This window comes from Ctenocephalides felis, unplaced genomic scaffold (genome assembly GCF_003426905.1).
Source record: "Ctenocephalides felis isolate EL2017-DRISC unplaced genomic scaffold, ASM342690v1 CF-g0.4_SCAFFOLD_01886, whole genome shotgun sequence".
In the NCBI taxonomy this organism is placed as follows: Eukaryota; Metazoa; Arthropoda; class Insecta; order Siphonaptera; family Pulicidae; genus Ctenocephalides; species Ctenocephalides felis.
In genome coordinates this window covers 138105955-138122887 of record NW_020538040.1, presented here as the reverse complement: position 1 = coordinate 138122887, position 16933 = coordinate 138105955, and the positions used below count along the sequence as shown (strand labels likewise).

The window sequence follows — 16933 nt, the reverse complement described above, 5'->3', positions numbered from 1 at the left end:
TAATATATACTTTCTATTGAACATAAGGTGCCATGACAAAAAAATTAAATAAGTAAAAAATAAGAATAAGCTTAAATAGTTTCAGAATGGAGAATAATGAATAAAAAAGTTCATGAAAGAAGTAGTATTCATTGATACATAAAACGTAGTTTTTTTTGTTAATTTTATGGTTTATAATAAAATATTTATCAATAAAGGGATATGTTATCAATGAAAAGATTAAGTACAATAGGACTCAAATATTTTATACAAAAAGCTCTTTAATCAGTTTATAACATGAGTATGATACTTTCATTTATTCTCACATGAGTGTAATACCTCACATGAGTATATTATATAATATATAATATTATAATATAATATATAATATATTTTTGTAAGAAAGAAATATGAAATTACTTTTATTTTATGAATTTAGTGCTATAAAATGCTATAAAATAAAAAAAAGCTCCAAACAGCCCTTTTAGAAGATACTTACGCCATAAACATTTGTTTTAAGGTTATTCCCTGGTTAAGTTTTTTTTATAAAAATACATTTTTGTTGGAAATATTTGTTGAAAATATTTTTGAGAATTATTTTTATTGAAAATATTTATGATCATAATTTTTATGCATGTCGAAGAGCATAATTCTCTCTATTTTGTATCAGAAGATGTTTGAATTTTACTAGAGATAAATAAATTTAATAAATAGTTATTCCAACTCTGCTGATGAATATTTTTGACAAAATACCAAATCAAGGTTGTTTACAGTGTTATCACTGTAAGAAATGCACTCATAAAATTTATATTTTGCATTGGTTGAATAATGTTGCTATTAATTTGTAAAATCCCTTTGAAATTAAAATAAGACATTGTACCTGTTTGCCCCCTGGCCGTCGCAATTTACCCTGCGGGGTAAAAAGGACCCGATTAAAAATGTTTGAAAACAGCAAAAAAAACACATTTTCGCAATGATGGGTGTTTTACTGAACATAGTCAGATAGTTGTTTGATATGTGTGATTTGTTGTGATATAATTGGTTTGGTTTTCACAATGTAGTTGCTCAAAGTCACCCTACCCTACATATATATATATATATATATATATATATATATATTTAAATATTATAAATGCAAAGATTGAAAGAGCATAAAAAATGATTTTTTCATTTTAACCATTTATTTGTGTCAATCAAAACTGAAACAATTTTATGGTACAAACAAGAGAGAATATAAAAACGAGAAAAATGAGAAATTAAATAAAAATATAATAAACATAATACAAAATAAAATTTAATAAAATAAAAAATAAAATTTAACAAAAAACCTAAAAAAAACTATTGAAATATAAAAACGACGGGCGCTGCTGACTGATTCAGGAAAGAAAATAATATAATTTTAACTTTCAATTTTTTAGCTCATATGCAATAACAAATTGTCCATTCCATTACTTTTCCAAAATATTTTTTTTGCTCATTTTAAATATTGATAACTACTTAGTTAGTATGGATAAGTTACTTTTTTATACTTTTTTTTGCCTAATGGTGTGACTTCGTTTAACGTTTAACTGTGAATATTTACATGTGTTGGGTCACTAAATGATCGGTTGAACCTGCCTGCCGCCCTCGTAGCCCCAGACACCCCTCACTACCCTCGCTCTCGCCTAAGTGAGTTGAGTAGATTGTTCATATACGGTGTTGCTATAATCAATTCTGTTTGGTCAAACACCTGTTGGTTGGAAATCTACAGGTTGATTTTCGATTCCAACGCCAAATAGCAGGTTGAACCACGTGCTGGGGTTACCGATATGTTAAAAGCTTGTTAAATTACATCCTTTGTACCCTTATGGGGGTGCTCTTAGCTAGATAGGTAGATAGGTGATGTTTGATTGTGTGTTAATAACCGCTTTTTTCAAATCGTTGATTGGAGCTCAGGTGCGACGAAGGATTTGAGAGAAAATATAATCTAAACATCACAATTCAGAAAATAAAAAATCATAATTTTAACCAGAGAAAATATGTGCGATATCTACAGTTTTAAAAGTATTTACTATGAAAAATTAAAAGAAAATGCGCAGAACTAGTTGTAAAAACATGTTTCTCTTAACACGATATTTTTCAAACTTGAAAATATTATCGAAATTCCAAATGTTTTATTTATGACTTTGTCATCATGTTGTCGCAGGCGTTGACTAAATTTTGGCTAGTTTCTTCAATTTTTTCTAATATCCTACAGATATAACAAAGGTTCTCAAAAATTTCTTTGATTCTCTCTTAGTTCTTATTTGATATCTTAGTTTCTTCAATTTTTTCTAATTTCCTACAGATATAACAAAAATTCTCAAAAATTTCTTTGATTCTCTCTTAGTTCTTATTTGGTATCTTAGTTTCTTCCATTTTTTCTAATATCCTACAGATATAACTCTCTTAGTTCTTATTTGATATCTTAGTTTCTTTATTTTTTTCTAATATCCTACAGATATAACAAAGATTCTCAAAATTTTTTTTGATTCTCTCTTAGTTCTTATTTGATATCTTTGAAGATTAATCAAATAATTGATAAGTGAATCAATTAATATATTAATTATGTATGTTAATGAGTATATCAATAGAGTAGTGGCCGTTATTGGCCTAAATTGCCACTAGTTAATATCAAAATTGAATAATAAAACCAATTGTTGATTGGCATATCATATGAGGAAGTAGAAGTATTTCACTGGAGATCTTCAACCACGCCATATTTGATCTTTGATAAAAAAAATGAGGAACGAAATTATGTATATCCCAAAGGCTTATAGAATATAATTGTTTTGATTGTCATTCGATATATTCGTAAAAAAATTGATTGTTTTTAAATATTTTTATTTCAAAACATCATATGATTTTATTAAAAATCAATATGTTGACCTTAGAAGATTTGCAGAATCTTAATTTATTTATCTAAATGCTTAGAGTATCTCTTTTTCTTTAGTTTTGGACAGCCATCAAATTTTAATTAACCTTCGAAAATCTATTTTTTTATTTTTTTTAATCACAATATTTATTACAACTGCTAAATAGTTAACATCTAGCAATATTGATAAATAATAACATAAATTTAAATAAATATGAGTGTAAAGTATAGAATTTACATGAAAATAATATCCATAGTATAATGATTTAGTATAAAATAAAAGCAAATAATAATAAAAATAAAATTAATAAATAATATAAATAAAATTTCTGAATAATAAATCTAATTTTAACCGCATAATTTTATTTCCTTTCTGTTTTTTGGTTTTTGACCTTCTGGACAGTCTTTAACTTTACAATTTTAAATTTGTGCTTTTAATATACTTCTATCTGTTATACAGCATTTTGTATTAAAAAACAAAAAGTATGTTATAATTTTGTGGCATTAATTTTGTGTTTCTGACATTTTTATATTTTGAAGTTTTTCTTCTGGTTGATGCATATTAGTTTAATTCAATTTATGAATTATTTTATTGCTGTGCTTTCATTCAATATTTTATATGGATTTTACTAAATGACGACACATATCTAGTGTCGAAATAACGAATAATGGTCAATATTTGCGCCTATAGCGATTGTATTTTGCGACAAAAAAATCGTTGAATTATTAGGATCAGGTACTAAAATCTCTATTGGTACCGTCCAATGTGAGAGCCAAAGTCATATTTATATCAAAGTGATCGCAATGGTAATCATTCTGGTACCTAATTGGACTGACCTCGCCCTTGCAATATTGATATTAGATTCCTAGTTGTTCCTTGGATCTCAGTTTCCTTTTACTAGTTGCCAAAATATGAGTCACGACACTCTAATAAGAATACCGTTCCTTGGCCAGGAATCCCTTTACAATTCTGCTTCGAATTTAGTGTGTTCTGTTGTGTTGTGGGTTGTTTGGCAATGCAGTTATTTTCGAATACCGTTCATTAAGAAGTCGCGTGCTTGGAACGGTCTTCTCGCACAGGTGGGACAGATGGTCAAACTAGACTATTGCTTAAGCAACAGCCAGTAGATGTACATACGGGTCGGGCATCAATTATCATTTTTTCTTAAAGTTCAAAGACAAACCAAAGAAGGACATGCATGGACTTCGTAAGGTTGGAATAATATCGATGTTCTTTCACCCAGGATTTTGTTGGAATTTTATCAAACTTTGTAACACTAGTGGTTCTGTGTCTTAAGTAAGGTGACCATATTTATATTAAATGAATCATTGTTTTTAATTAGAATTACTACTTACAAAACTTTTAATATTTTGTGAAATATGGATTTTTTTAATAGATCTTTTTTGATTGATTAAATTTTTTTACCATTTGCTTCATTATTAAAATTAGTAAGTAGTATCGCTTTTAGTGTGCTTATTTCAATCCATGTATTTTGACATGCACAATTATTTTGATTTATATCTTGTAAAAATTATTCTCATTGAAATGTATTTAAATTTAAATAATTAACAACTGGGATAAGAATCTATATAATTAGATTCTAAAACAATCCGGAGCGCAAAGTGTAATTCCGGAACTTTTCCGACCAATCCGGGGCGTATGTGCTCATCTTACTCAAAAGACTTCCCGTTCCATAAAAAATATTGAAGGAAACGAAAATTTTGAAACTAACTAAAAATTAAAATTCTAAAAACTTATTGTTAGAAATTTATACAAGTTGATGAAAATATATGATATCTTATGATATTTTGCCGATAATCCTATAAGCATCCAATATGAATCTTATAACCAGTTATACGCATTGGATTTAAAATTTTGTAAAAATACATGTCAATACATTAGGTAAATTTTTATAATAAATTGTATATGCATATATCAAGTACGTCTGAATTTGCCTTTACCAAAAAGCTTTATAATATGATTTCTTTTTCTTCAAGATATATGGAAATGATGAGAATGTGTTGAAACATAAATACCAAATTAATATTCGATTTTTTGCGATTTCAATAATTTAACTTAGCGTCAACTTAAATATGAAAAGTCACTATTATCGTTACATTTTTATTTGAAACTAGATGACCCGACAGAGGTTGTGATGTCTACAATTTTTTAATATAATATACTAATATCTACCATTTACCTAAAAATAATAATTATTGTTTTTTAAATTACTCTTCATGCCAAAATGCATATACATTTATAATATGAGCGATGTTAAATGTAGAAGTGCTTTAAATAAAATGATGAGACTCAATTTCCACACTATATTGGAAATTGAAGTCTTTTAATCGGTATAACATAACCATAAATTGGATTAAATTAATTTAATTTTTATTATTTAAGATAGCCAAAATTGCATCTTAAACTTCTCCTAATCGACATCGTGAGTCTCGAATTGTATGTATTCATCTTTACTTTCCCATTTGTTGTTATAAAGTGAAATTTTTACGAATTTTAAAAATATTGTGGAAAGATTAGTAAAAGATGCTATTAATTCTACAATATTGCACATACATCCCAGTACTTTATAATGACATACATCCTAGAAAATTTCTTTAACAAACTTTAGAAAGATTTATCAAAATCCGAATAATCGGTTAGGAGGAGTATACAGTGAATGCTTGTAATTTAATATGAACTTTATATAATAGCAATAAAGCTCAAATTGATTCTACGTTTTATTTAGAAAACGTTTGTATGTGAAAAAGAAAAAGGCTGGTTTTAGGGTTTTTCCGGCAAATATTCGATATTTTCTCGCCGTAAGAACCATCATTGGACTTCAACGAACATTTTAAAAAAAGAATTGGCCAAATTAGTCCAGGCGTTGTTGAGTTATGCGCTTACCAACACATTTTGCGATTCCTTTTTATATATAAGAAGATTTATGATTTACCACAATAATTTTATTCTAATTGCTCTATACTATATTATTTTTGGACCACAATAAAATGTGTCTAATAGAAATCTGTTCATGATTTTAGTCTTTTGTTAAATATTCCCCGATAACTGAAAATAGCTGTTATATAGCAACATGCAGATTGTATGCTTTTTAAATGTCCAAAACCAGCTTTTTTAAATTTTAAAAAAGTCTTTCCATCCGTACCTGTATAATTAGGTTTTACTTGCAAGTACGCAATATCTACGACGACAGGTGTTTCGCGCTCCTCAATATCCCTTTTCTTGGTGCTATGTTTGTTGCACCGGTTTGGAGATGTAACATAATTTCATTTCGTGTTTTTTCTTCTTTACAATCGTTCTTGAATATTTTCTTGAACACATCTTTTCAGTAAAATGCGGGCGTATATATAAGCAGACACACAAACACACACACACACACACACACACACACACATATATATATATATATATATATATATATATTTATATGCTTCCAAATTGATGAAAAAAAAATTATCTGAAAGTTTTAGCTCTTACTATTAACTTCGAGATAATCCGCACTCCAACTAGAGTTTCTTGGTTCTTTTTGCAAAGTAAATACTTATTTTATAAAAAAATATCAAATTTTTGTTGTAATTTTTTTATTCATAATGAAAATAAGTAAATATGTACAATACAATTCTCAAAAATTGATTCACTTGTCATAAAATTCTAAAAGTAATTCTAAAAAACAAATGGAATTTTACCCATGTAATTTCCATTAGAAACTTTAGTTGGAGTGCGGACTATCTTAAAGTTGATATTAAGAACTAAAACTTTCAGAGAATATTTATTTATCAATTTGAAAGCATTTGAGCCCCTGGGTGCAAAGAAATTCTAAAATATCCACATTATAAAGACCACCCTAATATATATATAATAAGCTTTTCTGGATAGCTAATATCATTTATGATTTTATTTTATAATTTTTTTTCCAAATTTTTTAAATGTCCTCTTCTTCAGGAACTATTAATAACAAACAAAACATTTTTTAAAATATATTTTTAAAACTTTTTATTTAAAAACATTTCTATTATTTAAAAATTAAAAAAAATTCTTTCTTTACCTCTAAAGTGTGTATAATAGTAGTATGATTAGTGTAGTATCATTAAAACTTTCAATTGTTAATTGAAAGAGCTAAGTTCGTTTTTTTAGCTTTACCCCGCGTTCAAACAAATGTCGTTTACAAGCACTATACACCTGCAGTCAAGTAGTTTATTTTTTCTGAAATGATAATATCTTTATTTGACCCCGGTCATTATTATGTGTTCAGCTCATTCCGTATTTTCGTATCAACTATACTGAGCGACTCTTAACTGTTACTGGAAATAGAAACGAAACATTTTTCTATGTTCGTTGATCGTTAATTTGAATACCATGCTGGATTTTTATGAAATACATTGATTGTTTTATAAATTTTGATTATTCTTAGATTTACTTGTATAATGATATAAATATTATTATCAATTTGTGTGCGCACAGTTTTGTCTCTCAGAAACTAGGTGAAATAAGGTAAAAGGGCCACCTATAACTAGCCACCTGCATAGTATGAGAATATTCTAAATATTTTGAAATTTTAAAATATGTTCTGTTTTTTCTATTTCCAAAGTTGAAATCTAAAAAGCCAATGGTTAACAGTTAAGTTAAAGATTTATATGCATGACGAGTATACTCGTCAATACAAAAAACTCCTCCATGCAACTTCTGCATGACGAGTATATTCGTCAGTCAAAGATAATTGGTTAACTCAGTGGTTTCCAACCTTTTAGTACCCTCCCCCGATTCTTTGATATGACTGTTGCGCCCCCTTAATTTTTCTACCGATTTAATTTGTTTATGAAATTATTTATTATAATTTATTTATCAGACTACAAATTAATATGCAATATTGTGTAAAAATATACATCAAAAATTATTATTTATTCATTCGTCTTTTATATCATTTCAATGTAGAAATATATATAGGTGTATGATAAAACAAAATGACGTTGGCTTTCTGTTGTAATAGATGTTTTTTTCAAATGTCTGAACTGTGAAAGAACTTTTTCAAATCAAACTTTTGTTTCCGGGCATCAAATATTCACCTATATTATATTTGTAATACTAAATTAAATTATATATTAATTGTTGGTGCCATTTTCAAATTTTATTTCGATTAGAAGCTAAGATAATGCACACGACAATGTGACAAAAGTCCTGAAAATTATTCATTATTGTTTTAAAAAATTGGTAATGTAAAGTATACTAACAAGAAAAGTTGGACAAGTCAAAAAAAAGTAAAAATCTGCAGTAGACCAAAAATTAAAAAAAACTTTTTTGATTTTTGACATTTTGAATTAAAAGCAAATTGCTAACTTAATCAGATCTAATTATTTGAACACATGTGGTTGTATGTAATATTTTTGTATTCAATACAGTGCAATTTATACTTTGTCATACAAAACTTCGAAAACTCACCCCTATTTTGAATAGTGTTATGTTCGAAATAGATGTTTTTATTTTTTTTAATTAAATCATACAAATTTGATAAACCTCATAACTATATTGAGGGTTCATGTTTAATCTAATTGCGCACAAAAAGAGACATCTTTTTTTAATATTTTTTAAGAGCAATCAGAACCTTACGTCCTATGAGCTGTTGGGCTGAAACTTCTTCTTACTTCATATTTTTTAGACGGTAACCTAATGGTTAATCCATCCACATTTGATGATTTTGTTATTAGAATTAATCTAAAAGGGCTGACTTTAAAAAGTGACATCTGAAAATTTTTGAGTAGTGTCACTTTTCTTGTGGGGGTGTGATATGTCATTGACAATATTTATATTTTGATATATGAATCATTATACTATTGACTCCAAAGAATTGCTAGTTTGATACCATAAGTATGTAAAATTTGAAGATTTAAGTTGAATCCATTTATTTAAATTTTAGTATATCGTGCCTGTTCATTGCAATATAAGTTATTATGATTTTCATCCTTTTCTAACATTTTGTATTTTTTCTTCCAGAACCTGAATTTATGCAGACCGCTCCTTCGCTCCTTGCCACCGCTTGCGTTTGCGCCGCCGTTCGGGGCCTGAACCTTCCATCATCGCAATACGCCCTTGCGGATCTTTGCGCCGTTTCTCGTGCGGACATAACTCTCGCCGAATTAATGGTTTGTCACATCGAGCGAGTTATTGCCAACGAAACTGCGTCATTGCAAACGCCTTCGGGAACTCCACCAGCGTCTAATCCAAACTCTCCATATCAGAGCCCCGAAGCCTCAGTATCTCATGTTACTAAAACTTCATCCTACTGTTCTACTCCAGAAGCACCGGTGAAACCAAAAATTGGACCCAGAACACCCGATTATCCTTACCCAGAATGCGATGGTACACCAGAGGAATCTCCTCGTTCGCTAGTTTCTCCATGTGTCAGTCCAGGGACACCTGAACAAGAGTTCCAGCCTACTGATATGGAATCTGATTACATCACACCTACAGCTGGTGATTACATTTCTTCGCAGTGTATGCCCAACTACTGCTCTGATGATAAAAATCACCAATCCATCTCGCCGAAATCACCAGTTAAACACGTCACAATTCCATCTTCTCTATTCCCGAAAGAAATGGAGGCAGAAATCCAGGTTTCAGTTGATGATCCTAATAGATCTGCTTCTCTTGGTATTGTTCCTCTTGCCAACAATAATTCTCAGGGCACGAACGCCAAACACTCAGGAAAGTGCGGCAATACACCAACCGATGTCCAGAATGTTGAATTTTAATTCTCTAGACAGAGTAAAATTCAAGTATAAAATATAATTTGTTGCCATACCAAATGTTACCCATCGCCTTTTGAAAAAAAAATTTCTATAAGTATTTTAACTTTAAATATTTCGAATTTTTTACCTGAATTTTTAGTGACGTATTTTATACTCAATAATACTCTTTTTAAACTTTTTTATTAAATTTTTCATAAAACTTAACATTTCGAAATTAAGTTTGTACTTAAATTTTTATCTTTGATATATGTATATAATTTGGTATAAAAGGTATAAAAAAAGTTTAATATTATAATATCACATATGTCCAGTATTACCGTTATGAAAGAAAATATTATATAATGAAAATCATAATTGATTATCCTTTAATACACTTACGCTTACCTAGATTTTAGTACTTGTAAATGAATTTGATTGCTTTTGGTTGAGAGTGTGATTGATTAATGAATGTGATGTGCTATTCATGGCAAATCTAGATATTAAAATACAATTATGTTGGAGCATTTAATTAATAATAAGACTTTTGCAGTTTGATTGGGTTTGATTGCGTTTTGTGTAAATGTAAGTTAATTTATGGAATTATATATGAAATTAATATATATTGTTAGGAGTAAAGTTTTGTTCAGGTATTTCTCTTTTATAAATATTCTGACTACTTTTTCAAAAAAGTTTGTGTATGAACAACAAAATGTAATTTTTAGATATACATATTTTTAACATTTATATAATATAGATGAACGACGCTGCTCGGTGTTTGAAAATTATATTTAAACCTTATTATATTATTAAGTTTATATTATAATTTTGTTTATTATATTGTTAGCTAATCAAATTGATAAGGATTTATCATGAAATTACATACATCAAGTATGAATTGAAAATTAAATGTTATAAAGGCCATTTAATTCATTGTCAGACTGATGAAACCAAAATGCAAGAAATAATAATTTCTTAGTATGATTATATATTGATATTACAATTTATTCATAAGTTTATTAGACAGAAGTAGAACTTTTAAAATATTATTATTCATAAATATGATCACATGACACATTGTATCTATGATCATCGTTTGATCTCAAATTGTTATAGTTCTATGTAAATATATTAAGCTATGTGCCTTCATATTTTTCTAGAAATAGAAATCATAGTGACAATAATCATCAGATAATTTAAGAATCCTTTTCTTGGTTTATATAAATTGTTGCAAATTCTTTTTTCCAACTTCTTATTTTTCTGTTAAATCTTTTAAACAATATACATAGTTTCTATTCAAAAAATATTTTTTTGAAACATTACTCGAATCTTATATAACACTGTTGCCAGTACAAAAATTATATTAAAAGGAAATGTTCTATGTTTATTTCATTACCATATTATTTAACATTTAATTCTTGTTGAATCTAGTCTTTAGTTTATTAAATACTTTGTATGTTTCACGTTTTTACAAATAAATTAATAAAAAAACACTAATTTGTTGTTTTATGTGTATGTTCTTTGTATTGGTTGTCTTCTGAAATTGTGTATTTAAAATTTTATGAAAACCTATTTTATTTTTAGAAAAGCATAATTTTATTTATGCATGTAATAACTGATAATACAATATTCAACAATAATTTATATCATCAATCTATTGATTTTATGATCAATATGTGTTTAGCACTTTCGGGTGGACTGGAATATAATGGTTAATGCTTTACAACTCTTCCACAGTACAACTTTATAAATATTTTTGGATTCAATACAAATATAATTTTACAAAATTGTAAAGATTAAATATACATTAATTATGATGAGCTTATTATAATGATTATTTTGAAATACATGGCCAGCTATATTAGTAAAAGAATGATACGAAAAGATGAAGAGCTAGATTGAAGCAGACGAGATTGAGGATGCATTGCCGTTGAAGAATGGTGCATTGCAGGCAAGTGCATTAGAGGAAAATACTTTGGAGGATAATACATTTGTGGAAAATTCATCGGAAGAAAATGTTTTAGAAGAATATGCATTGGGAGAATTTGCATTTGAGGCAAATTTATTGGAGAAGTGTTATTCTGAAAAGCCCACTTTTAAAGTGAGTGCATTGGAAAAGGCATTAATGATGAAATAAGTGTTTAGAAAGAACGCGTTGAAAAAGAGTGCGTTGATGAAGAGTGCACCTATGAAGAGTGCACTTATGAAGAGTGTACTTATGAAGAATGAGGGATAAAAAATGCGTGGATGAAGAGTGCGCTGATAAAAAAGCGTTTAGAAATAATGCGTTGAGGAAAAGTATGTTGAGAAAGAGTATGTTGAGAAAGAGTATGTTGAGGAAAAGTATGTTGAAGAAGAGTATGTTGAAGAAGAGTATGTTGAAGAAGAGTATGTTAAGGAACAGTATGTTGAGGAAAAGTATGTTGAAAAAGAGTATGTTGAGGAAGAGTATGTTGAGGAAGAGTATGATGAGAAAGAGTATGTTGAGGAAGAGTGCGTTAAGAAAAAGTGTGTTAAGGAAGAATGCGTCGAGGAATAGCTTTAGATAGAAAGACCAAAAGGTAAAAATTAGGTGGCAGACGGAACAGATGATAACCAAAGGACAAAATAAAGGTAATGTATTCATATCAACGTAAAAACAATTGGTATCGGAATTGGTATTGGATATCATATCTATTTGATTTTAAAGTACGAACCGCTTTAATAATAATACGCCTGGCGTGCTATCAAGCCATATACTAGGTTTATGTTTATTTTCGAATTCGACAATAAATTTTAAATTAATGTTTAATGCTTACCTATTAGAAGTTTAACGAATGTAATAAGTTTACAATTTTTCAGAATAGTATATCACTTATTACAAATATTAGGAATAACATATTTAAGTAATATACTAACTAAAACAGTTAAATTCAGGTACGGTATTACAACTTTGACACTTACAAATATTTTGAATAAAGAACTCACACACTACTAAATATACCAACAAATATATGAGTGGTTGATTCAAAATTTGTCCAGGATCGGACATTTGAATGTATAAAGGTGGCTATGAAAAGCAAAATTTGTATGATAATTACATTGTAATCAAGTATTTGAAATAACAAAAAAGTACTTTTTACGATTGATTCAGGATTTATGTAAGATGCATAAAAAGTGCAAAATTAGAAAAATTCAATATTGGTATTTTTTAAGCCTTCCTAAGGTATTTAATTTATAATTTTAATAATGGTATTCTTTATGATTTGAATCAGAACGGATTAATTTCTAACAATATTGACATCTGTAAGTGAAAATAGCTTTTATCCGCTATTGCTTCATCTTATACTCTTATTTTATCTATGGCTGCATCCATAAAAAATTAATCGCTATTACAGAAATTCTAATAAAGCCAACCGTTTGGGGTGCTATCTATAAAACTGACGTAGTTACTTAGCTCCATATAAGATGGATTTACTCTAACATGTTTTGATATTTGAGAATATCCCTTATAACACGGTACTTTTATAGCACGGTTTCACACTAACACGACGGTTCGATAATTGAGCAAAAACCTAATATATGAAATATAATAAAAGCTATTCAAAGCAAACTGTATCTAATTTAAAATTAGTGAAATCACCGTATAGCTAGTACAAAAAGAGCGGTTACGTTCCAAGAACTCAAAAAACATGTTACATATCATGATTTTATAATAAATATTGTTACATTCATTCATTTTTTAAGAAGTAATATATATTACTAGAATTATATGATTTTTTTGTCATAATTAACAAGTAAGTGCTATCCAACATAAACCTTTTTTTGCAAGATATCCTTATCCGCAGAGCAGTTTTCTATACTACCTCCAGATCCGTGCATTATTTTTTGCAAAAAAATTATATTTGCGATTACTTGCTTTTGGCAAAATCACATTTATCAGCTATTTCATCACATTTATCAGCTATTGTACGGTGATTTCACTAATTTTAGAAATAAAGTTTACTTTTCATAGGTTTTATTATATTTCTTATTTTATTAAAACTTTCTTCAATTCTTAAACCGTGTTATGCGAACCCGAAAGTACCGTGTTATGAGGGGGATGATGGTCTCAATTCTTAAACCGTGTTAGAGCGAATCCGTGTTATAGAAGTACCGTGTTATGCGAGGGTTACCTGTATATGTGAAAAACGCCTGATCGCACAACAAATACATAACTTTTGACAGTTAATTTATCCGAGAATTGAACCCTTTATTTTGCATTTTCATAATAACGGATATATTGAAAAAGTGATATGTGCTGCCACATGTGTCCAAATCATAAACTTGAATAATAGCACAAACTTGGAATCGCAAGTTTGCGCAAATATCATCCCACAAACGTTTACGATTTTTTTGAATTTGCACAAATAATCATAAATATTAAAATAATATTTTAATAATTTATATCAAAAAAATAAGTTTCATGCATTGTCTATTATCCCATGGTCATATTTACCACAAGCTCCGCCCACCAATATAATCTTCTAATGACAACGACGTGCTCTTGTTTAGTGCTCAATTGCTTTCTTTATGTTTCTGTATTTATTTTACAATTTATATGTCTAGATCTAGATATTTGTATGTTTAGATCTTTTTTATATATAAGATAATCATACTAAATCATCATGTGACATCAATACCTCCCTGGTTAATATTTTGCAAACGTCAGAAATTAACCTGCAATGAGTTGCATCAATGTGCAGTGTCGAATATGACAATTACTTAAAACTGAAAAACAAGGTTTTTGTTATGTAAATAAATACGTTATGGCATGTGTAAAATTAAATATAAAAAGTGTAATAATTATCGTATTAGTTGTAATGTTTAACGGAATTAAATCGCATATGGCTGTCAATCATATGGAAGGCTTTGTGAAAGACGAAAAAAAGAACTTTAGTAATACCGATTCAGTTACAGTTGTACAAAAACAACATGTTCCAGCAAGTCTCGAAACAGGTGCAAATTGTTCTCGAGATGAATGTTATAAATTGTTGCCTACATGTCTAGACTGCAAACTAAATGACAATTGTACATATGGTGCTCAAATAAATGTATCTTGCACAGTTCGGCCAAATGTCGACTGCCACGGGAATAGAGAGTTCTTTAGGGTAATGACTTGCCAATACTGCCACCAAACAGAACATTGGGAGCATACATGCGCCCAAAAAGCAAACTGTAATTCTATAGCAACCCCCAAGCAGCATTACAGGACGAACTGTACGGTGAACCCAGATGTTCTATGCCTTGGAAAAAGAAACTTTTTAAAAAATGTTAAGTGTGATTGGACCGGAGGATATCACTGGTCCACAGCTCTTATACTTAGTATAACACTTGGAGGTTTTGGTGCCGACAGATTTTATTTAGGCCATTGGCAAGAGGGAATTGGAAAGTTATTCTCATTTGGAGGATTGGGAGTTTGGACGCTTATTGATGTTATTCTAATCTCATTACATTACTTAGGTCCTGCAGATGGATCTCTGTTTTTATAACAAATCAATCTTCATGACTTTGATTGAACTGTTGCAGTGATAATAAGTGCTAATAATTTGTAGATACAATTTAATGTAAGTGATTGAATTGAATGTAACGAATATATGATACTTTGTACTTTTTTAGATGTACTTTTATTATTTCTGGTCTATAACACCAATAAAACTGGTAATTGCTATCACCTTCTTCTTTATGCCATATGATTTAGCGCTGTTTTGGTTTAGTGCTCTTTTATTTCAACCCAGGTTTTGAAGGGATAAATGAGGAAGATGTCGAAGAAATAATTCAATAAGTAGAGCAGTCTTTCTAATGGTGACCTCAAGGAATGAACTGAACAAGAAGGAAACAAAAATGTTGACAGCAGTGATTCAGTGGAAAAGCAAAAAGAACTTTCGATGGTGTTTGTAAAAAGGAGTTTGTCTACCATAACTGAAATAATGGATCAATTCATTGAAAAATGATCCAAATTTTGACAGAAGCTCTAAAGTAAGGCGTGGTGTTAGAGATGCTCTATCCGTTTATGAAGCAAAAGAAAAAGTGAAACAACATTAGACGCCTTTGTCACAAAACGGCAAAATACTGAAAATGCGGAAGGCTAACTAAATATGACTGACTTAGAATGTTATTTGTTTTTTCAAGAATATTTGTTTTGTTATTTATATTTTATCTTTATTTTTGCAAGAAATAATGTGCTATTAATTTGGGCTTTAAGAAATAAATGTTTGGTTTTATTTTTAGTAAAAAATACATACTTTTTAAATTTAATACCGGACCAATTTCCTGCCGTTTACCCCTAACTCCAATATTTTCATGTAAAGATAAACTCTTTTAGCGCTGTTTTGCATTGCACTCTACTTTGATGGAACGTAACCCCTGCGTTAAACGGGGTATTCCTGTATAAGTAAGTTCTTCTAAGGCAATACATCAAATGAAAGGCAAAGATTTAAAAATTGGTCTTTAATTATTCAACATAAAACTTTGTGAAAATGATTTATTGATTGATTTTGAGCCTTGGAGCCTATCATAATTACAAGTTACTCTTACAAAAATATTCTGTAATTTATCTAAATTATTTGTTTCGTAACTCTGTTTTATTAAAATTAAAACAAAAATAATATTTTCAATAAAAACAAGCTGGTGTATAAATTGTAGTGCTAAATAATGTGCTTCGTGCACATCAATTGATGTAAACACCATATCCTTATTTACTGATGATAATATAAATTCTTTGCAAAGTTTTCTTTTAAAGTCTGAGCTCATTTCATTGATAATATCTTCATTTAAAAAATAGGTTTCTTTGACACTAGTTTATTGAGCTGTTGTACGGGCATTTCACTAATTTCAAATTAGATAAAGTACTTTACTATATTTTTACTTTATTAGGGTTCGCTCAATTCTCGAACCACGTTAGAGTAAAAAAAAAGTGCTATAAAAGTACTGTGTTGTAAGTCAGACGTTCTCAATTCTTGAACCGTGTTATAATGGGATTACCTGTATTAATTTATATTTAGTATTTAATGCTTACATATTTATATATCTTATATTTACATGCTGATACATATACCATTGGATTTGTTTTTTTTTTAAGGGGGTTGTTCTTTTTTATTTATCTTTGTTTCAGTTTTGAGATTTTTTGATATTATGAAAGCTAAAAACCTTAGAATTATTTTAAAAAAAAAATCATCTCAATATCTATTTTTTTGACGAAGTTATAGATATATATATATATATATATATATATATATATATATCTCTCTATACGTATGATCCTCTGAAAACGTTTTTTTGTCGTTCCGCGAGCTATTGTATGCC

General features: G+C 28.7%; 1 protein-coding gene across 1 annotated transcript; it reads left to right on the top strand.

The window, feature by feature from the left end:
* Positions 1-14317: 14317 nt before the first annotated feature.
* Positions 14318-15868, top strand: LOC113377520 (TM2 domain-containing protein almondex-like). Its single transcript, XM_026617872.1, has 2 exons — positions 14318-15195; positions 15367-15868. Exon 1 carries the CDS (start codon positions 14398-14400, stop codon positions 15118-15120), a length of 723 nt encoding a protein of 240 aa, XP_026473657.1. The 5' UTR covers positions 14318-14397; the 3' UTR covers positions 15121-15195; positions 15367-15868.
* Positions 15869-16933: the final 1065 nt, after the last annotated feature.

Coding starts and splice junctions, on each gene's coding strand:
- LOC113377520 (XM_026617872.1), top strand. CDS start 14,398: ATGGCATGTGTAAAATTAAATATAAAAAGTGTAATAATTATCGTATTA.